The sequence below is a fragment of the Pongo abelii genome, chromosome 1 (genome assembly GCF_028885655.2).
Source record: "Pongo abelii isolate AG06213 chromosome 1, NHGRI_mPonAbe1-v2.0_pri, whole genome shotgun sequence".
In the NCBI taxonomy this organism is placed as follows: Eukaryota; Metazoa; Chordata; class Mammalia; order Primates; family Hominidae; genus Pongo; species Pongo abelii.
In genome coordinates, this window is record NC_071985.2 from 46,449,815 (window position 1) to 46,472,213 (window position 22,399).

General features: G+C 52.4%; 1 protein-coding gene across 13 annotated transcripts in view; it reads right to left on the reverse strand.

The window, feature by feature from the left end:
- PPFIA4 (PTPRF interacting protein alpha 4) overlaps positions 1 to 22,399 on the reverse strand; it is a 52,499-nt gene that overhangs the window by 9,002 nt on the left and 21,098 nt on the right. For 7 of the 13 annotated variants that reach the window (XR_008510586.2, XR_008510584.2, XR_008510592.2 and 4 more), the window contains 18 exons: positions 21,646 to 21,729; positions 21,247 to 21,378; positions 20,981 to 21,043; positions 20,206 to 20,297; positions 18,096 to 18,204; positions 15,999 to 16,207; positions 14,280 to 14,520; positions 13,794 to 13,829; positions 13,441 to 13,574; positions 12,998 to 13,164; positions 10,680 to 10,773; positions 10,097 to 10,178; positions 9,531 to 9,731; positions 8,751 to 8,813; positions 8,113 to 8,139; positions 5,778 to 5,953; positions 1,959 to 2,056; positions 1,123 to 1,298 (listed from right to left, as the gene is read on the reverse strand). Coding sequence is in view for 6 of the 13 variants with exons in the window: in XM_054522780.2 (XP_054378755.1) it covers positions 1,123 to 1,298; positions 1,959 to 2,056; positions 5,778 to 5,953; positions 8,113 to 8,139; positions 8,751 to 8,813; positions 9,531 to 9,731; positions 10,097 to 10,178; positions 10,680 to 10,773; positions 12,998 to 13,164; positions 13,441 to 13,574; positions 13,794 to 13,829; positions 14,280 to 14,520; positions 15,999 to 16,207; positions 18,096 to 18,204; positions 20,206 to 20,297; positions 20,981 to 21,043; positions 21,247 to 21,378; positions 21,646 to 21,729 (2,184 nt within the window). In the remaining 7 variants the exon portion in view is untranslated. Of the gene's footprint in view, positions 1 to 1,122; positions 1,299 to 1,958; positions 2,057 to 5,096; positions 5,392 to 5,777; positions 5,954 to 8,112; positions 8,140 to 8,750; positions 8,814 to 9,530; positions 9,732 to 10,096; positions 10,179 to 10,679; positions 10,774 to 12,997; positions 13,165 to 13,440; positions 13,575 to 13,793; positions 13,830 to 14,279; positions 14,521 to 15,998; positions 16,208 to 18,095; positions 18,205 to 20,205; positions 20,298 to 20,980; positions 21,044 to 21,246; positions 21,379 to 21,645; positions 21,730 to 22,399 lie in introns of those variants that run through there. The other 6 variants (XR_008510585.2, XR_008510598.1, XM_054522797.2 and 3 more) reach the window with 3 other exon arrangements.

Sequence of the window (22,399 nt, forward strand, 5' to 3'; positions counted from 1 at the left end):
GCAGAATGCCTACAGGACACGATGGCCCTGTGCACTGCCACCACCCCTAAAAGGCCAACACACTGCCCAGAATTACGAGACAACACAGCCCTACCCTCATTCAAGCCAAAACGTGTCTGCTCCCAGAATAGCCTGTGCAGTTCTGGTGGCTGAATTTCAAAAGAGATCTGACAGCTGCAAACAGTCCAGACGAGGGCAGCTAAAACAATCAGGGGACAGAGGCGAGTCTATATGAGGAAAGCCTAAAAGAATTAAGAACGCTCCGTCTGGAGAGACAAAGGCTTGGGCCCAGAGGCAATACAATCAGAGTTTATGAAATCATAAAAGGTGAGAACTAGTTAAATACAAATATCCTTACCAAATCTAAACTATCAGGAGGAGGTAGTTCCTTCTCCAGGGGCCTGACAGGGGCATTTTTAGGACAAATAAAATCAGGAAGTACTCTACACAACAAGCAGTACTTCTAGAATCTATTACCCACAGGAAGTTAGAAAGGCCAAAAATATAAATAGGTTCAAGAGAATTTAGATATATTCTTAGATGACAGCTCCATAAAAATGATGAAATGTAATTTCATGAGATGTTTAATCATTTGAGCTGTTGACAGAGAGCCAAAGCCCTGGTGTGGAGAGGCTCTGGGTTGTGTAATTTGGTATATTTAGCTTTTTTAAGGCTGGGGGCCCAGGAGCAGATCCCTAGGGTGGTAGACAAAGGTGATATGGGCTCTCTGGTCCCTAGTGGCCCTGGGGCTCATTCTCCTCTAAGAAAAGTCAGATCAGAGAAGCAGGATGAAAAGGAAGGCTCAGAGTCTCAGCTATGAAGTGGGGTTAGGAGGAGACAGAGGTACCCAGGGCAGGACAGGGATGTGCATTGTAAGAGCACACTGTGTGCCAGGCCCATACTAAGTGTGCTCTGTATGTGAAGGCCATGTGTTTCCATGAAGGCTTGCTCATGCACAGCGATCACTTGGAGAATTGAGGACATTGCGATCCCCTCTGGCATAGGCCCTAGAAAAGCTCCCCACCCCCCAAGATACCTAAGCCTTTGTGTATGAGGGAAAGAAAGAGAGCAAGTGAGGGAGACAGGGAGAGACTGAAGTTGACTGATTAAAAGGCTGCCCACCTGGGTGTTCTGTGTGGGGATCTGGAGGATCAGGGCCAGTGTGTTGTGGTCGAAGTTCTCGTCCAGGGCCAGCAAGGCTCCATGCACACCACTCTCATGCAGGTTTCCTGCGTAGTCCCGGAGCCCAATAGACTGGACCCAATGAACCACCTGGTCGTTGGTCCAGACTAACACATCTGGAGTGTGGGGGAAGAAAAGGGACGGAAGGAGATACTACATTTCATCAAGGGCCCTCCAAGGACAGAAGCAGAGCTCCCTAAACCCAGAGCCCCAGTCCAGCCTGCTCTTCGACCCCCACTCCATCCCTAACCTTCCATATCTTCTTTCTGTCCTCCCTGGCACCTGGGTGCCTGGGGAACCAACCCCCCACTCACTCCATCCCTGCCAGTTTACAGGACCCGGGGTCAGGCCAACAGGCTCCGAGCTTTCTCCCCAGAACCCTTGCATGGGTCATCCCCCTGCCCCAAGCTGGAATGGCCTTCTTATTCTTTCCACCTTCGAGGTCTTCTCTAAGACTTGTGTCTCCCATTCAACCCCATCCAAATCACCAAGATCCACAAGCACACCAGTCTATAACACCGTCCCGAAGGATTCATTGCATTTGTCCCGTTGGTGGCTGCTGTCTGGTATGTGGGGTCGAGGGAGGGGAATTATAGCCAACTTGACATGGACTATGTCTCCTCCATCAGACTGGGAGCTCCCTAAGGTGAGGCTGCATCTTCCTTTTCAGACTGGAAGATTCCCTGAGACACAGAATGCCTCCCCTCCACTTGGCCTAAGGCAGGGACCAGCCAAGCAGGCTGCTCCTGCATCCTCTCCAAGCCTGACGAGCTTACCCTTGATCTCGTGCTGGCTCTCCTCTCGCCTCTTCTCCAGCTCCTTCCGGTCATAATTCAGCCTCTTCAGACACATGATGCCATACTGAAGACTGGTTCTGCAGGCACACAGCCCCCGAGCCAGAGTCTCAGTGGGGCCACATTCCCACACCACCTGTCTCACGTCCAGCACCAGCCACAGCACGTCCAGACCTACTGCCTCTAGCACAAAGAGCACCCCAGCCTCCTCATGCTCCTCCTTCACCAGGGGCTTGCCTGCGACCCATCCCGAGGTTACTCCCTTTCTCTGTCTAACCCATATCCTCCCTCTCAGTCAGGGAGCAGGCCTGGGGATGGATTGATGGGAAAAAAAGTTCTTTGAATGAAACCAACATGTCCCTCTCTCTCCAGGCACTAGAATGACAAAGACCCCTATCACCTGCAAGTGGAAGGAAAAGCAAAAACAAGATACCCCTTTGTATCCCTACTTCACTCGGGGTCCTTACAATGGCCTATAAGATACTCCATGATCTGCTCCACTACCTAACACCCCCTTCAGCCACTCTCCCTCTTGCTCTCTCTGCTGCAGCCACACTGACACCCCTGCTGCTCCTCAAACACAGCAGGCTCACTGGGCCTGCAGGCCTCAGGGCCTTTGCACTGGTGGCTGCCTCTGCCTGGAACACTCCTCCCCCAGTCGGCTGTGTAGCTTACTCCTTTTGTCTCCATTAAGTCTTTGCCTAAATGTCACCTTCTCAGTCCAACTCACTAGTCACATTGTTCATCAGATTTAAAATTGCAATTATCACCATCACCACCCCTGGCCCATACTCCCAATCCCTCTCACCCTGGTCTAATTCTTTCCTAGCATGTTTTGTCTATTAACATACCATATATTTATTATTCCTTGACTGTCTCTTCCAGTTAGAATTCATAAGCTCCATGAGGGCTGGGATCTTTGTTTTGTTCACTGATCCTAAACCCCTAGCACAGAGCAGGGACTCTACAAATGTTTGATGAATTAAATGAAATAATTAATTCACACAAATTACTAAAAGTACTTAAACAGTATCAGGTGCAGAGCAAGCATTCAGTAACTAAGCCAGGCACAGAACCACAGATTCTGTGGGTCAGAAGGAACCCTGGAGGCCATCAGTCCACGCTCCCACCTAAGGCAGGAGTCACCCCTATAGCTTCCTTCAGAGTAGTCACTGAGCCTGTGCCTGAATGCCTCCAGGGGCAGCAAACTCATTACTTCTCAAGGCAGCTCATTCCATCTTGGAAGAGCTGTAGTGTTCTTCCTTCCTTGAATGCTACTTTGTCATTCAGCTTCTCTGAGTTTTTCCATCTTTAGAGAATTAGAATGGAAGGTCCCTCCCAACTCTATCTGCTTTTGACTCTTATTGAGGGCACTGCTTTGTGAGATTAAATTGTGCAGACTGCTCCCTCCTTTTCTCCCCTCACTTCTCAGCAGGAGGCTCTTCTGCCTAGAACAGAGCTCAGAGACGCCACTTCCAGGAACCCATTTCTGGCCCAAGCCACCCTTATGTTGCTCAAGCCACTGGTTTAAGCCTTGGTCCACTGTGAAGGGGCATGCGCACACACAGCTCATGACTGGAAATGCCTTCTGCCTAATTTCAATCTCACTCACTATAATTTTCAGTCCAGTTCCTTTCAAAGCTGCTGCATACCATGGCAAAAATATAAAGCCCTTAAAGTTAGGTCAACCTGGGTTTGGATGCCAGCTCTGCCCCTTCCTAGCTGAGAGGCACCCGGCAAATGTGAGATGGGGTCACACCTCTCTTGCAGGTGACAATAAATACAAGGGCTTAGCCAGCCCTTGGGAACATTACAGGCACTCAGTAGTGGCAGCACTATTAGGGTGACATTTATGACTATCGTGCATGCTTGTCCTACCAAAACAGGAGCTCTTCTAGAAGACCTGCTCAATAGAGCACCATGTCCCAAGGAAAGGAGCTCTGAGTGGGGTGTCAAGAGACAAGGATTTGAGCCCCATTCTGTAATCACCTGGCTGGGTGACCTGATGGAAATCAACCTCTGTTGAACTTGTTTTCCTTATCTGTAAAATAAGGTTTTAAAATATCCCTTTCTTGTCATAAAAATCATGATTTAAAAGAAATTTTAAAGACGTAAGAACATGCTTGTGAAATGTTACGTGGAATAAAAGCAGGTAGACACATAGTTTGGCGGTGAGATGTGAAAATGCTTTAGAAACTCTGAAGTACTCAAGATTCAGAGCTGAACCTAGAACCCCATGTTCAGGTCACAATTCTCTCCTGGGGATGGGGCAGAGGGGTTGGGGGGAGGATTTCCATAGTCCTGGCTGGGGCCAGGCTGACAGATCCTCTAGCAGCCCAGGCACATCCCGGCTTGGCGGGGGAACAGCTCATCTCTCCCCAGCCCTATCAATCACTGAGTAGGGGACAGGTGCAGCTGGGCCTGGCAGCCTCCAGGCAGAGATAAACGATTGCTTTTCAGCCCTAGCTGATTTGGGCGGGGGTGGGTGCAGAGGGGAGGATGCGGTCTTCCCTCACAAGTCAGCCCTCATGATGGGGTCAGATAGGCCAAGGGTTCCACGCCAGAAGGCTCTGTGCAGAGTAGTGCCAAGAGCACTGGACTTGAGTCAGCATACCTGGGTTCCCCTGTACTCTGCTATCACCCCTGAGTGACCTTGGGCTACTGCTCCTCCCCATGCCTTAATGTTCTCATCCTTAAAATGGGGACGCTAACAAGATCCCTTCCAGATTTAACTTTCTATAAGATTTCTGAGTTGGCGAGACCACAGGACATCCACAGAGCCCTGAGAGAACCTTGAAGAGCCCTACTCCTGGTCTTATTATCTAGTCAAGACAAAAGACTTGGCTCAAAGAGCCACCTACACGACTTGAAGCTGGATGTTAAGAAGGACGTCCTAAAAACTGCCAACTCCTAGAACCATGACCACCTACTGCATTCTCCAACACAAATGCCTGCTGGGAACAGGCAGGTAACACAAGTGAGAGAAGCAGGCTAGGGGGCTGGGAGGCCCTGGAGCAGGCCCACCCATCCTGAGTGGACTCCACTCTTCAGCTCCAGCTGGTTGCTTCCATGCTAGAATGTGTTGACAGAGCTTTCAAGTTTTCAAGAGAAGCCAGAAATCCAGAATTGTATATAAAATCTACTGTTTAAATACTGGCAGCTCAATTTGAGTGGTGAAGATTTATGTGGGCCAAACAAAAACAAGTCTGCAGGCCAAATTCTGCCCACAGGCTGCCAGTTTGGGACCTGTGCCGCAGATACTTTTGAACAGAAGATCTTTTCAGCAAAGAGGAGGAGAGGACTGGACGATATCCTATAAAAAGCGATGTGAGCTCAAAGCGGAGAGGTTCCGATCTGGGATGTCGGCATGGCAATGGCCCAGGAAGACCTTCCCCCTCAACTTGGAAAGAGACACCTAAATTGAACACCAGGTTCAGTTTGAGTCTTGTCAGAGTAAACACAGCAAATTCAGCAAGCCCAAAGACAAGCAATAAAATTCAGACCTGGGGAAAAATCTCAAAGGAGGTGAAGCTAAAGAAAAATGACTTTTTGTGTCTTTAGGACTAGACACAATGACGTAGTCATTATGAGGACAGAAACCTGGTCAATTTGAGGATCGAATCCTCAGATTACAGGATGTGACAAGGATTTGACAAGGGAGACTTTCCCAAGGGGGAGACCTGTTGCCACTCAGAACAGGCCATGGAAAGAGATGGAGGCACCTCTGTTCCTGGAGGCAGACCCTCAGAGCTAGGGGAGGCCCCCACGAGGGAGGTGGCCCTGGGTCCCAGCCGCGCTCACCGATGGAAGCTGTCCACCATCTTCAGGTGGACCCGCAGGTCCTTCTTGGTGAGGTGGTCCAGCATGCGGGCGTCCACCAGGCACTCCATGAAGTAGCTGCGGTACTGCGGGAGCCCCAGGCTGGGTAGCCATTCATTCCCAATCCACTCATGGTTCATGTCCCCATAGGCCAGCGTCTAGGGAAATGAGATGCAGGAGGCTATTACGGGGGAGGAAGGTAGAGCCAGCAGGCTGAGGCTGGTATAGCTGGTTGGGAGACACATGAATCCATCCTCCACCCATGAAGGAGGAAGGGCAGTCCAATACAATTTCAGTTTATCTTCAATAAGGGGGCTGGTAGTAGTGGGAGGTGAGGATTTTTAATGGAACTTTTTAAGATCTTGAAATGATACGGTTCCACTCACATATCAATTATCTACACTAATGAACAGAAGTAGCTATCCCGGCAGCAGCTACAGAAATCCTTCCTGTTGACTCTGGATTGCATTTGCGGTATTGTGCAGCAGACGTGCCTTCCTGACTCTCAGTGAGCCTCAAGCCCGCTGAGCCCAGGGGAGAGGCTGTGTTACAGAGGACCTGCAGCGTGGCAAAGGAAGCCTGTCTGACTCCGGGACAAGGCTGGCTTCATGGAGGAAGCAAGGAAGTTAAATGTTGGCAGAAGATTGAAAAAAATAAAGGGTGGTGGCCTGTGCCTGAACAGCCAGCAGCACTCATTCTCTAAGGCCTGAGCCTCTGCTCCGAGAACACTCCAGGTCCTTTGTTGCTTTCCCACGCACACCCTGCCGTGTGGTCCTGCAGGGCCTGTGCCATGTGGACGTGGCCTCCTGACCTGGGCGGGGTGCTCCCTGACCACCCATCTTGAGAAAGCTTTAGTTTTCACAGCAACCCTACCTCACTCTTTCCTTACCCTTACTTGATGTTTTTAGATGGAAAAAGTCTATTTTGTTCTCTTTTACAATGTAATAGCTGATACATATAAGACTATATGTAACATGCTCATTATGAAGCATATAAATGAAGTTAGCAACAGTGGACACCAACCAAGCTAAGCAGCAGAGCATCACCCACACTGTACTGTTTGCAGACTGATGCTCACTGTCACCACACATCTCCTACTGCCCCTCTAAAAGGGAACCACTATGCTGAGTTTTCTGACTATTCCTTTGGTTGTAAAAAACTGTTTTACACTTTTTACAATCATCCATGTATATTTCCCTAAACAACGTATTATTAATTTTGTTTGGTTTTGAGTTTTGGTATCAAATTCCATGCATCTTTTAGGATCTGCATTCTTCATTTCACACCCTATGGCTCGGATCCCCCCCGACCCATCACCTCTGCCAAGGGTGTTTTATGGCATAAATGATTCAGCCAGTCTCCTGCTGGTGGCGTTTTCCCTGAGCAGATATACACAGTGCTGCTCCCCGCTTCATTCTTCTTCACAGCTCGCATCACTATCCAATATTGTCCCTTTATTTGTTTACTTATTGAGACTATCTTTTTTTTTTTTTTTTTTTTTTTTTTTTTTGAGACGGAGTCTTGCTCTGTCACCCAGGCTGGAGTGCAGTGGCGTGATCTCGGCTCACTGCAAGCTCCGCCTCCCAGGTTCACGCCATTCTCCTGCCTCAGCCTCGTGAGTAGCTGGGACTATAGGTGCCCGCCACCACGCCTGGGTAATTTTTTTTTGTTGTTGTATTTTTAGTAGAGACAGGGTTTCACCATGTTAGCCAGGATGGTCTCGATCTCCTGACCTCGTGATCCGCCCGCCTCGGCCTCCCAAAGTGCTGGGATTACAGGTGTGAGCCACCGCGCCTGGCAGAGACTGTCTTTTTTATCCCTATTGACATGGTTTGTTTACTATTATTCCTTTATTTGTTTACTGCCTCCTTGAGGGCTTGCTTTCTTCACTTCTATATCCAGAGAGCCGGGAAAGGCCTAATCCTTATGTTTGCTCAATAAATGTTTGCTCATGAAATGGATGAAAGACCTTTGCTCAGTTCACCAGGGTGCCCCTGAGAGGGACAGGGAGAGGAAGAAGACTCATACTAATCTAGGTCTCATTATTCCCAGGAAAAGGGTGAGACTGAGGAGAACGGCCAGGAATGCAGGGGCTACAGCCCTCCAGGGCTCCCCACCTGCCATCCTGAGAAACCAGAACAAGCAGTTAGAGGGAACTGGGTGGGGGCAGGGGGCGCTCTGATGGGAGCAGAGAACATGTGTCCAGGGCTTTTCATATGAAGAAGGACTCAGAGATTCCTGCTGGGGAGAGAACCTACCAGAAGAACACTGTCCTGAAGTTTTGGGAGCTGGTTCTAGACAGGGGAGGGAGTCTTACCTGAGCCCAGCTGCCCTCCTCACTGTCCTAGCAGGAACGAGTGCAGCGTGTTAGGGGAAACAGGCAAAGTCAAGAAACCCATCACCTCTACCCTAGGCCCCATCAAGGAGAGGAAAAAGATGTCCCAGTATCTGGCTGGGAAAGCTCGTCAGGATGGTTAAGAGAGAACACAAGGTTGGTGTGTGCACCCATGTTTGCGTTGAGGCGGGGCAAATGTGTGTGTGGCAAAAACACACACCTCCCAGGCTTGACTGGGAGCCAGGCAAGATGCCCAGCTCTCCCAACACTCCCCATTCCTCCACCAGGGAGGAAGCACAAGGGCAGAGACTCTGTGGCTCAGGTCCACAGCAGGGCAAAGCCCCCCCTCAGCCCAACTCTCCTCCGCTGCAGCACACCAGTGGCCCAGGGCAAGCTTGTGACCTCCTGGGAAGGATCACACACATACAAACTGCTCCGCTCCCAGACTCACCCCTCTCCCGACAACCCTCCAACCTGAGAGCAGATCACACCTCAGGGATACCAACCTCACATGAGATCGATGGCAGCCCACTCTGACTGCCCACAGCCTTCCCCTCATCCTCGTGGGAGTATCAGTCCCAACCCCAGGCCCAGGGACAAAGGCCAAGGGCCAGACTCACTGTTTTAGTAGATGTTTCCAGAGTTTCCATCTCTTCATGGGTGACCCAGACATTCCCAGAAGACTGCAGGCAGAGAAGAAACCTAGCTAGTCCTGGGTGTGGGTCCCCAGGATTCCCATCAGGCTGGGAGCCCAAAGGACAAGGACAAAGCTCCCTCCCCAAGTCCTCCAATGGGCCCAGCCCACAGCTTGCACACTGTCTAGCTCTGAGCAAGTGGATAGCAGAAGCCACATCTCTGTTATCATCATATCCACAATGCTTAGCACAGCACCTGGCACATAGAAAATGCTCGATAAATGTTTCCCAGATGAATAAGAATGCATGGTGCTGATCTGGAATGGGGGCTGACCCCAATCATGGAGATGGCCAATAATGAAAGACTCCACCCCAGAGGCCCACAGAGCAGTCCGCATTCTTGTGTTAGAGGACCAAGACAATATTCACAAACGCCCCTTCACTTTGTTTCCCCCAACCTGGCAACCATATAAAACCCCAGAAAGCCCATCCTGGAAACTGCCCAGAGACCTGGAAATTTTGGCAGAGTAGGGATGGGGAGATGGAGCCCCATGGGTGGTATGTGAGAGGCAGGGAACCAAGGCTGCTGGGATCCTCCTAGAATCAACATCATATCCTCCTGAAGACCAGGGAGAGCCCTTTGTGAGGATGGGAAGGAAGGGGCAGGGCTCAATGCTGCCATCTTCCCAAAGCCCAACAGGAGACCTTGCAAACTCTGTTCCAAGGACCTCTGAAAATGTCCTGGGCAAAGGAGGGGCCACTCACGGTCCTGGAGGTGGGCGGGGCAGAGGGACTGGTCAATGACACCATCTCCTGAATGGCCAGGCGGAGCTTGAGCCGGTGCAGGGCATTGCTGATGCCGATCTCCCGCTGGATCTCTGTGTCCGACAGAGCGGACATGATGGCACCACTCTTGACGTTGGCCCGGCAGGCTGCCACGTACCAGGCAGGCATCCCCACCCAGAGCTGCAGACACCAGGCACAGGGAGGTAATTCAAGGCCTGGGCCCTACCACCAAGAGTTTGGCAACAGCAAGGGGCAAGGGCCAGGCCTCATCCACGGACTCGAATAGCAAATGCAGATCATAGGAATGTGGAGGTCATCAAATCCCTCACTCTCCCATTTTACAGATTAAAAGTAGCATCAACTCTGTCCTGCGACTGGTATGTGTGTGTATTGGGGAGGGGGAGGGGGGCTAAATGCTAGGTATGGCACATGTGCACTTGGCAGGGGAGAAACACACTGTAAAAGTTCTAGGACACCACCCCTCTGCCCACCCCAAGCATCCTTCCCTCCAGACCCCTGAGTGGACTCCCTTTGCTCAGGCTTACCTCCAACCAGGAGACCACAGTAGGACCATCCCACTGGGCAAAGGGCATTCCTTTCCTGCGGGCATCTTCAAGCAGCTGGTGTCTTATAGGAAGAGGAACAACAGACTCACTAGTTCTTCCTTCTCCCTTAACTGTTCTTGCTCCAGGGACCACTGGGCCGTGCAAGAGCTGGACACCCACAACCCTTGCTCCCCACCCTGGACTTCCTCTGCTCTGCTCTTCCTTCTTCCTCTGAAGAAATACGACAACAAGAAATGGGGCAGGAACACCTCTCCACCCCCAGAGGGCAAGGAGCTCTCTGTTTGCATGTGACCTGACATTGACTTAGAGATTTCAATCTGCCCTGCCAGAGACCCACAGGACCCAGGTCACTCTCCCATAACCCCCTTGCCTCCTTCTCCCTAGGCTCATCCTAAGAACCTCCTCCCAGCCCTGCTGTGCCCACATGGACCAGACTAGCTCAGTTCAGGAAGGACCTTGCTGGGGTCTGGGTCCCTGAGCTCAGTTTCACAGCAGCCCAGGGGAAGGGAAGTGGGTAGGGGGCTGGGCCCCACCCTGGCAGACCCTGGCCTGTGGCTCTTACTTCTTCTTTAGCCGCCGGTCCTTCTCTGCCTGGGTCCCCAGCTTGGCAGGCACCATAGGCTCCTGCATACTGAATTCGGAGTCTGTTAGCAGAACTACAAGGAAAGAGATGTGTGTGTCAGCCAACTCCTCTGCCTCTCGTCCCTTGCCTGGATCAGGGGTGGGGAACAGAAGCAGCAGGAGGCTCCTCAGCAGAGGACAACCCATGGCCTGACGGGACCATTATTCCTGGAGCTTCTGCTCAGTGACCCTGCATCCAAGCAGTCTTAGAGAATAGCATCAAGCGGGTCATCCCCAGTTCAGAGAGTCTCCCCGGAAGCCTCAGCCTTGGGGGTGTTTTCCAGCCAGATGGACCCAAGTTATCGACCCTGGAATCCTAGACAGTACCTGTCCTTCCTCCAAGCCAAGGTGAAAAGGAAACCCAGAGCCCCAAACACACGTGGGCTACAAGGCTCAGAGAGAAGGATGACCCTGGCTTGGGTCAGGGGTGGGGAAATCCACACACTGAGAGCTGTGTCTCTGGGCCTCCTTCTCTGGGTGCATTCACTTGCACAAAACCGCAAAGGGGAATATGCAGAGTTCTGTCTTCTACTAAACATCTCCTTGAATTGATGCTAGAACCCTTCAGAATTCGTGGCCAGAGGCAGAATCTTAGAATTCTTTTAAGTCCCGGTCACCCTCACACAGTGCACAGTAGGCAACAAGTGTGGGTAACCCAGAAACCAATCTGAGGTGCTGTCTCAGGTTTAGGTGCCAACGTGGGGTGGACAACATCGGAAATCATAAGGCTTCACCCAAAATGCTTCTTCCCCTGATCAAACCATTCAGCTTCCCCTGGCTGTGGCCAGCTCCACAACTCCCCTCGCCCCTGTGGACTGGGGAAGAAGGAGCTGGACCTCATTCTCTGGGCTGACACTTCCATATTCTGAGCAGAGGTGGCCATGTTCCTTCTCCCTGTTCCCAGACCACGCCTTTCCTTCACACACAGACCTCTCCCTGTCTCAGCGAATTCCTCTTTCTCCTTCCTCTTTCCCCAACCTCCTCCTCTCATGCTCTCCCTCCTCCTCCTCCTCAGCCAGCTAGCTATCTTCTGATTCATATCTCCCTGAGCTGCAGAAAGGTCTAATTATGCATTTGGGTCCAAAGGTTCCTTTATTCTAGTTGATGAGTTCCTCCCCTGCACAAAATTCATCAATGCTCCCACTGCCTCAGGGGAACTTTTAAACTAAAACAGATGCCGCAAGGCCCTTACAGCTGGCCCCAGCCTAGCTGTCCAGTCCCATCTCCCCACTCCTCCCACCCTCCTCCTTCTCAACTCTGAACATGCATAAGTACATACCAACCTCTCACACCCACAAACCTTTGCCTTTCCCAGACCACCCCCTTCCTCCACACACAGACCTCTCCCTGGCTTGGCTAATTCCTATGTGGCCTTCATACTTTAGCTCAGGTGTCGCTACCAAAGGAGGCCACCCCTGTTGTCCCCACCATTCCATAGCCGAGTTCTGAGTCCCACAAGCACCCTGGGCATATCTCTATCAATAGGTTGTTCAGGAATTGTCTCTTCTTCCTTTTCATTAGACACTGAACTCCTTGAAGGAATGAACTGTTGGTCAGCACCTGTCACTAAGACATACAGTAGTTAATAAATGTTTGTGGAACAAATGGCTGAATAGGTGACAGAAAGAAGAGGTGGAGGAACAGGAAGGAAAAGAGAAAAGAAGAAATAGAAGAGAGGGGGCAGATGAAAGCTAACATTTATCGTGTACTCACCACATGCCAAGCATGTACTAGACCTTTATACTATCACAGAGGTGATAACGATGCCACACTTGCTTAAGCTCTTCCTTGAATTTAATGTCTACAAAGCTATAATTAGGTGTTATCACATTTTGAGTCCCAGAGACCAGACGTAGCCAGAAATAAGTTCCAATCAAGAACTCACTCTTCTAAAGAAACAACCAAGAGATTTCTCCTGAAGGTCCCGAGCACAGTACATCAGAAAATCTCCAAATTGAAAGAAACCCCAGACACCCAATCTTTCGCTCAATACAGGAGACCTTTCCACAGCATGCCAAATAAAGCCATCCAGCCACTTCCTGACACTTGTAGAGGCAGAAGCTTACCCCCTCACAAGGCAGTCCACCCCACCATGAATAGCTCTAACCAAAAACTGCTTCTGCAGATCTGAGGTCACCTGCCTGGGGCTTCCCCCAACTGGTCCCTGGGACGCAGGCAGAGAAGGCCAGTCCAAGTACACCTTCCTGCTTCTGATGCCCCAAAGCCCGCCCAGACCTCCGTTAGGAAGGGGACAGAGACCATGGCCTGTGGCTCCATCCCGACTCAGCTGGATCAGCCTGCCCTTCTCCTTCTTCCCAAACAGGCGGCCAATGGACGACTTGATGCCCTTGCGCTTGGCGCCCTTGTGCAGGGAGTCCTGGCTGCTGTTGCTGCTGCTGGGGTTGCTGCCCTGATCCTCCAAGGCACTACAGGGTGACAGCCAGAAGGGGGCGGAATAAGAAGAAACATACTTAAGTGACAGAAGGAAAGATGGAAGTTAGGCCTCAGGAAGAACTTCTATTAAGTCAGAACTGGGATGGGGGGAAAGGGAGACACAGGAACTCCCTTCCCCGATGGTGTTTCAAAGAGAAGTAAGACATTCAGAAACTGGGACAGGGGAGATGCGGTCCCTGCAGAGGCAGAGGAAGGGAGGAGAGGACCCTGCGGATGGAGAGACTGGAGGTAGGGCCTGCTCCACTTACCCCTTGCCTTCCTCCTGGCTCAGGGCTGGGTGGCCAAGCTTCTCTAGCCGCAGCGTCCTGGGTGAGGAAGGAGGAGAAGTCTCACAGTTTATGGTGGCTTTATCCTCTCGGTTCTCTTCCCGAGACACTGGCGACTGAACAGACAGTGGAGCCGTCAGCGGATAGAGGGAGAGATCTCGGGCCTGCCTACCCAGCCCAGAAGAGGTGGAGGAGCGTGGAGAAATGCAGTGGGGAGGCCCTGGGTGCCTCTCTGAGTTCAGACTCAGACTCAAGGGCCCTGGGGGAGGAAGCTGAAAGGAAAGGGTGTGGGAGCAGTGAACCCGTTAGTACCTGGGCCATCAGGCAGCACTCACCAGCAACTTCCTCCTATGCTTTCTTAAGTCACTGGGCTGCAAGAGAGAAGGATGGGTAAGCTCGGACTCACCCTCTGGGTGCCCTAGAGCCAACCCCAGGGGAGCCCAGTGGTCTTAGGATGAGAAGATAGGATTCGGTGCCTCACGCAGGCCCGGAGAGAATATCACACCAGAAAAAAAAAAAAAAAAAGCTGGCCTAGAAAAACAAGCCAGGGCTTATTTCTCTGGAAGAAAGGAAGAGGTGAGGGCAGTGGGTGAGTTTCTTAAGCAGTCTGGGCTCATCCAAGGGAGAGGGCAAAGAAGATATGACCTCGGCCCTTCCCAAACCCAGAAGGACAGGTTGGTGGCCTGACATGTTGGGGTCTGCACACACCATGGGAAGAAGATGGCAGGCCCAGCTGAGAGCACGTGAGTCCTACCATCCCTTAAAACCTCCCCCGGTGCAGGGTCCAGTGATGCCAGGCCTGCTCCTCAGCTGCCTCTCACCAGGGTCATGACACCCATTCGGTCCAGGTCCTGGGCAGCACTGCGGGAGGTGAGCTTAGGTGTGGAGCGGCCGCTGAGTGGTGGGGATGCGCTGGCCAGGGACAGGGCCGTCAGAGAGGTGGGGATGGAACCACGCTTGCGCAGCTGCTTCAGGTTTAGGGCCTCCATGCTGCCGCTGGTTACACGCGTCTCAATCTCCTCCGCGCGGAGCTCCGTGGACTCCTTCTCTTCCTGAATCATCCTGGAAGGGAGGCAAAACCAGACCTCAGCACTAGCCCCAGCCAGGACCAGCAGGAGGCAGTGCGAGTCGATGCCTGCACTCGCCACCAAGGACCACATGCGGTGTACACAAGGCCTGGCAGGCAGGCTTTGTCTGTCCCACTGGAGCTTAGAAACATCTCTTTCTTGTTAGCTTGCCTACTCCCTTCGTTTAACAAAAGCAGCTGCTGGGGAAGGAGGCACTTTCGTCAGTGGAACATAAACCATCCTGAAAATCAGAATTCTTGACATACCCCTAACTACAGGGGTGGCCTTGAGTCAGGTAGTTTGCTGTCTGTGCCTCAGTTTCCCAACATATGCAATGTCTGAAGTGGGATAAGTCAGCAGTTTCCAAGTGTAGGACTTTTAAATGATGCTGACCCCTGGTGGGGTTTTCCCTGTTCCACAGAAAAATGAGAGAAATAATAAAAATGGTACACGTGTGTGCCTGGGAGGCACTCAGCAAGGAGTGCATGCACACGCGCACACACACACTCTCTCACACACACATGCTCCAGTAAAGATGCCCACTCCCTTTCACAAAGACATATTCTGAGTATGTCTTTCTTACTTCAGGAATGTTAAAATGTCCTTTCTTTTGCAAAATGATTGTGATAATAGATAGTCGTTATCATTAATGTTTTACTTTGCAAAATAAAAAGCTGGTGGTCCTATGTTTGTACCTTTCTCTGTGTGTGTGTGTGTGTGTGTGTGTGTGTGTGTGTGTGTGTGTGGGTGTGGGTGTGTGTCTTCTTTGTAACTGGTCTGTGCAATACATTGAACCACTGAACTGGATATCCTGTACAGCTTATAAAGCTCTGATACAGTCCAGCTCAGATATTGCCCTGCTGTTTGTCATTAACATTGATAAACTCATTAAAAAGGCAGGATAAAGTGAAGGTTTTCACAACGTTCCCTGTCACTGTTTCCGTTTGATGCCTCATTAGGGACAGGAGGCACGGTGCAGTGGACCAAGTTCAGACTTGAGTTTGAATCCTGGCTCTGTCACTTCTGTGTGGCTTTGGGCAAGTCACTTAACCTCCCCGAGTTTCTGTTCCCTTGTCTGTAAAACAGGGATCATGCTGCCTACCTCAGGGACTGTGGTAAGATGGACAGTGACATTTACAAAGCTCTCACCCTGAGCTGGCCTCAGTAAGCAGGATCTACACTCTTAGTGGTTATGATCAGCTGCAGGGCTGCGGGAACACAGCATGCATCCTCCTGAGCCCAGCCACATCACAAGCCCTGAGAGGGGAGGTGAAGCCTGAGAAGTCCACTGAGGCCCTGCTCCTCTCACTCCGGCACTGGGCCAGCGGGCCTGATGACCCACAGAGGGTCCCCGAACTGTGATACTCTAAGTTGCAGCTCTAAGAGTTGAGCAAACCCATATAGGATTTTTCCAACACAAAGGGCCCCCCTGCCCTTCAAGGCACTTGCCAAGCCCTCCAGCCCTGCCCTAACCTGATTTCCTCATTGATGGCATCCAGCTGCTCCTGTAGCATCATGGCTAGGGTCTGGGCATCTGAGTGGCCGCTGGGGGAGACAACGTCCGCAGAGCCCACCAGACCCCCTGGCTCATCTTCATCCACGTCGGAGATCTCAGGGTCACTGTCAAAGGCAGGGGCAGCTGCCGGGGCCAGCATCCCAGGCAGTGGAGAAGTCTCCCAGTCCTTAGCAAAGGAGGAGGGTAAAGGAGTCGTAATAAGACACCCAGATAACTGCAGAGCAGGACCCTCCCTACCTCTACCCACCAGCACTGGCATCTCCTGGGAGCTTGCTGGAAATGCAGAATCTCAGGCCACACCACCAGACCTACTGATTCAACATCTGCATTTTAACAAGACCCCTGGGTGGTTTTTTGGTTTTTGGTTTTTGGTTTGTTTGTTTTTTGAGATGGAGTCTCACTCTGTCGCCCAGGCTGGAGTGCAGTGGCGTGATCTCGGCTCACTGCAACCTCCGCCTCCCAGGTTCAAGCAATTCTCTTGCCTCAGACTCCCGAGTAGCTAGGATTACAGGCACACGCCACCACTCCCGGCTAATTTTTTGTATTTTAGTAGAGACGGGGTTTCACCATGTTGCCCAAGCTGGTAGTGAACTTCTGAGCTCAAGCAATCCACCTACCTCGGCCTCCCAAAGTGCTGGGATTATAAGCGTGAGCCACCGTGCCCGGCTGACCCCTGGGTGATTTGTTTGCACATTACAGTCTAAGAAATACTGCTCTAACTGTTAAGAAGAGAATCCAGAGAGAGACTGCTTTGGTTTGAATCTCATCTCCACCAAACACTAGTTGTGCAACCATAGGAAAATTGTTTAACCTCTCTGTGCCTCAGTTCCTTCATCTGTAAAATAGGGATGGTAAAGTACTTACCTCATAGATAGCTGTGAGGATCAAATGAGGAAAATATATGTAAAGCCCTTAGCACAGTGCCTGGCACAAAGCAAGCACTACATAAATGCTATCAGTTTCCATCCATACAAACTCAAAGGCTGACTACACCCAGAGAACAGAAAGGCCAAGCAGGCCTGACTAGACAGTCTGCAGAGTTTCAGATCATCACAGGACAGTCTGGTCAACCCTGAGAGGCGGCAGCTTCTCTGAAATCATCCTACAAACCTATCCAGCGGACAAAGGCCCAGAAGAGGGGAGGGTGGAGAACAGAAGAGTAGAGAAGGAAGGAAGGGAGCCAGGGACAGAAAGGTACTCTAACACCCATCCTCTATGACCCAAGCCCCCCAGCTCCCCCTCAGGCTCCTGCAGCCTCTCAGCTCCTGGATAGCTGCTATATTCTTATAAACAGAAAGAGTAAAGAAGTCGGGGGAGAAAGAAAAAGAGGCACCTTCAGACTGTGACTCCCCCATCAGACTGAGGGTTTCTTAAGGTCAGAATGAATCTTCCCCTGAGACTAGGAGTTCCCTCTTTCTCCATCTATATCTTCTAATACCCCAGTGCTCTAAATGATATTTAGAGGACCTGGACTCAGGACAGAGCATGACGAATAATCGCACTTTCCCAAAAGATCAAACTCGGCATTTTTCTGCCCTATATCTTTCCTCATTCTCCCCTAATCTCCCTAGGCAGACTCAGACAGCATGAACTCACAGCTGCTTCTCGGAAAACTCCAGGTGCCATCCCAAGGGCCAGTTAACCTGTCATCCCTCCCTCATCTCCCCCATGAACCACAGCTTTTGTTCCAGAAAGTTTGCCAATTCCATCTTACCCGTGAAGCCCCCCCGCTCCCCGCGCCTGACCACCAGATACACACGCCTGCACGCCCAGGCACACGCACACGCACTTCAGTGGGGCCTCAGGGACTGTTGGCTGCCTGCCAGCCCCCACCTCTTGCCCACCAGGAGGCCAAGGCAAGGCGGGGGGGGGGGGGGGGGGGGGCACAGCTGTTGCAGCTGACGATGGCCTCAACCCCAGGGCTGCAGCTGTCGTTGACACAGGGGAGGGAAGGGGAAGGATTTGCCCCACACACCAGCCGTCTGCGTAACTGGAGCCAGGCACGCGGCCGAATTGACCCCAAACTCCCTGAGGAGATCCCTCCACCCCCTCACCTTGGCAGACTCTTCCCTCAGTGCCGAGTAGCGGCGATGCATGCCTGGGGGTGCGTGTGTGGTTGTGCCCAGGGAGAACCGCACGTCTGCTGCACTGCCCATGTGCGACCTTGAGCGGTGATGGGGGAGAGAAAAGACAGGCCCTGAGGACTGAGAGCCCCAGCTCACACCCAGTGGGCCCAAAGAGTCAAGGGATCTTCAGCTCAGAGAAGAGACATCTTAGCAGGACACACAGCTGTCATAAATGTCTGAAGGGCTGCCGTGTAAGCAAGAGAGCAGACGTATGCCCTGGTGCTCCAGGGGTCAGAATGAGCCAGGGGAGAAAGTTCCAGAGAGCAGCTTTCCATCTGGCATAAGAAGGATCTTCTAATGGCAAGGGTTGGCTCATGATGCAACTGCTGGCTTTTAAAAAGTTGAGCTCCCCATCAAAGAGGTATTCGAGCAGAGGCTCTCCGGCCATCTGACACACATGGCGCAGGAGGGCTCCAGGCACTGGGAGAGATTGGAAGGGATGATGTCTAGAGGCCCTTTTCACTCTGAGGGTCTTTGTTTTTTGGTCTTCTACCCAGCACTTTTCCTCGGGTCTCCCCATAATCTGGACTGAGTCCCTGGTTAAAATTCAAGCCAGGCATACCCCTATGCCTAGGAAGCTTTAGAAGGCCCTGACACTGTCAGAAACACAAGCTAGAGAAAATACTTTGACTGTCCCAAGAGTCTATTCCAACCCTGAGATTTTAGGACCCAAGCAACAATCTCCTGGAATATCTGGAAGCCTCCCCTAGTGATACTTCTTCCCTGTGCCTTCCTACTTGGAACCCTTGAGGGAGTCCAGAGTGAAGGGACACAGTGAGCCTACAACAGACCATACGAGGTCACTGGAGGGAGAGGGAAGTTCCTGCATGTTCCCCCTTTCTCCCTGCAACTCAGCCCCAATTCCACGATGTATCCAATGATTCTATAGTCGAACCCAAGCATTCCCAACCATAAAAAAAAAAAAAGCCATGCAGTGGCAAATGGCTTGGTGTATAGTGGGCTGTATTTTACTAATTGAGGGGTTGTCGCTTCTGGTCAGGATGCGAGAGGTAGGAGAAATGCCAACTACTATTGCCTGTCTCCATCCTCTGCTTCCCTTCATACCCATATACAATAATTCCTGGCAAACGTGGAGATGGCACTTAAGTCTCTACCACCCCAGACACCCGTGGGCTTCTCTTCTTCAAGCTCAACATCCCCTTCCCTATTTCAAGCACTGCCCCTCCACACACATCCATATGCATATTTCCATTAACCTTTCTTCATGGTAGTTCATCCCCATTTCCCTGATAGAGCAAGCACATGACCAAACAGAATGGCAAAGGTTCTGATCTAAGAGACTTTGGTTTGGAGAGAAAACAGCCAAGAGCCATGAACCTTGAGAGGCACCATCCGCTTCAGTCTCCTCTGTCTTCACCCCACCTCTCTGGCCTGGGTACTGAGGACAGGCTCGAGGTTTGAATTCAATACCCATTGCTCCACAAAATGTGGGGGAAATCCAGAGGTTCCCTAAACATGGGCCTAATTCAAGCATTAGGAGATGAGCTCCATCTCTCACAATGGTTTCAAGAAAAGGGATGCCAAGTCCATAGGATTGCCATGGCATCTCAACTTCCAGTAAGGAAGTTTCTGATGCTTCATTCCAATCTCTCCTGCTGCCTTTCTGCCTGCTGCCTGAACTTGGGTGGTCCTTGACTCTCAAGAGAACTGGAGTGAGTGGCTCTCCCTACCAGTGGGCCTTGTGGGACATGGCTAAGCAAGGGATGTGCAGGCCTCTCTCAGGGGTGTGCCCTCTGTCAAGGAAGCAGAAATCATGGCCTATGTCCTACCACAGCGGGGACAGAGCACTGACTGTCTGATGACTCGCCTCTCAGCAGCCCTCGGTGGACAGGTGTTCCCTCCCAAACTGCCCAAGTAAGCTGGGTGACTCTGACCAAGTTATCCGAGCCTCAGTGTCCCACCCTGAACAAGAGGAGGACCCTGAGGTCCTGGGCAGTCTTTTGTTGGAAGGACGTCTCCTTCCTCAGGGTCCATCAGGACCCCGTCCTGGCATGCCCAGCCTCTGGCGCTGCAGTACCTGGAGTGGACGCCATCCACAAACGGCCCCCCTCGGCCCTTCAGCTGGTCCACCTCTTGGCGCAGCTTCTCAATCTCTTCAGACAGGCGGCCCTGTGCCAGCAGACCCAGGGTTGGGGCGGAAGTGGGGGCCAGGGAGGGGCAGAGAGGGAGGGTGGGAGTCAGAGAGGGACAAAGAGGACAGCAGAGTTGGGGAGAAGCTGAAGAATGTACTGCAAAGTCCAAAGCCAGGGGCCCCAGGCCAGGCCCACAGATGACACCAAAAGAGAAGAGGTCCAACCGGAGACTGAGTGCAAGGATGGGCAGGGGCAGGGCCAGGAGGGGAGGGATCTGCTAGCCTAGGCCTGCCGACCCCTCACTACTGCACAAATGCACAGCAGATGAGGCTGGGCAGCAGAAGGCCCCAGCACCCTTGCAGACCTCACAGACATTGCCGAGGCCAGGACGGAGGCAAATCCTCCCAGAATCACCAGGCTCTGGCTGCACTAGGGTTTGAAGCTCCCTCCAAATCCTGGGGTGGAGCCCCTCACTGGGCCCTGCCTCTCTGCTGTCCACCTCTGCCCTATGCTTCTGGCCTCAGTTTCTTCTTTCCCTGTGGGCAGTAATGCACCTACCATGATGGGCTCTAGTGAGAAATCACAGAATAACATATGTAGTGCACTAACATATGCACTAACGCTGCTGGGTATCAGAGCAGCAGCGTTAAAAGCAGGGTATCCTTTCCTCCCTGCAACCCGGCCCTCCCAGGCTGGGCGGGGCTGGCCGCAGCCGGGTACCTTGTGGTGGTGCTGCTCCTCAATCTGCCGCTGGGAGCTCTCCAACTCCTGGATCAACGTGTTCTGGGGGAGAGCAGCTGTGAGCCAGGGCCCTGCCTTCCTCTCCCAATCTGGACCTGAGCCTCTGGGTGTGCAGTCTCAGCCCCACCTCTCCAGGCTGGCCACCCACCCCATTGAGACCCCGCCTGCGCCCATCGGAGTCCCGCCTCCCCCCTCCCCACACCCAGCACTAACCTCTCGCATCCCAACCCCGCCCCTCTGGGCACCTTCTCCTCCAGGGCTGCCATGCGCTCCTTCAGGTGGAGCTGCAGACGCTCGTTGGACTCGCTGAGCAGCCGGTCCACTGTGTCCGACAGGCGCTTGTTGTGGTCCTCATTCATCTTTTCCCGCTGGCGCACCTGCACAGCCGCCTGCCTCTCACCAGGCCGCCCTCCCAGGGAGGACCACCCTCTCCCGCTGGAGTTTGACTCCCTCCCCTGTCCTCTTCTCATCCTCTGGAGCCCCTCTCTCCACTCTCCTGACCACCTCCCCCTCACCTGCCAGCCTGCTCCCACTCTGGGCTGTGTCCCTGGCCAGGCCCTTCCTCCGTGCCCCTTCCACAGACCGCCCTGGGAGCCTGTCCTGGGGGAAGGAGGGGGCCTGAGGGCCCAGCCTGGTGCCCTCACCCGTGCCAGCTCCTGGTTCTTCTCCTCCAGCTGTCCCTCCAGCTGCCGCAGGTGCTCCTCAATGTTGCCATGCCGTTCTTCAGCCTAGGGGCAGGGATGGGTCGGTGCAGCCCGCAGATCTGTTCTTCCTGCTCAGGCCCCGCATCCCCTGCACCCTGGTGCCAGGGTGGCCCTGGGGATCATGGCCCCCAGTACCAGTGAAGCTCAGCCTCCACTTATCATCTTGGAGCAGGACCACCATCCCCATTGCCTTTCTTCCCAGGTACTTCAATACCTGCCAGGTCTCCCCTGCCTCCTCCTCGCTCAGGCCTAGCCTTAAAACATCCTGAAGCTAGCAGTTCAAGAAACTGTAAATAATCCCCATGCTTCCAGAAAAAGCTCCACTTGAAAGCATGAGCTACCATAAACCTCTATGCCTCCAGATGGATAGAACCACACTGAAGAGCATGGACTCGTGCCACACTGCCTGGGTTCAAATCCTGGCTCCCTCTTACCACCTGTGTGACCTTGGGCAAGTTACCAAACCTCTGTGTGCCTTCGTTTCCACAACTGTAAAATGTGGGTAATAACAGCACCTGGGCCCACTGGACCATCACAAAGACTAAATGAAATAATCCAAGGTGAATACTGAGAACACAGTAAGCACTCAACAAATGTTAGCCTCGCATGGTTACAGCTCTGCTGTTAAATCAGCCCAGGTGGAGTAGTCTCCCTTTCCAGTCATGGATGTCCAGAGATGGAGACCCTACTGTCT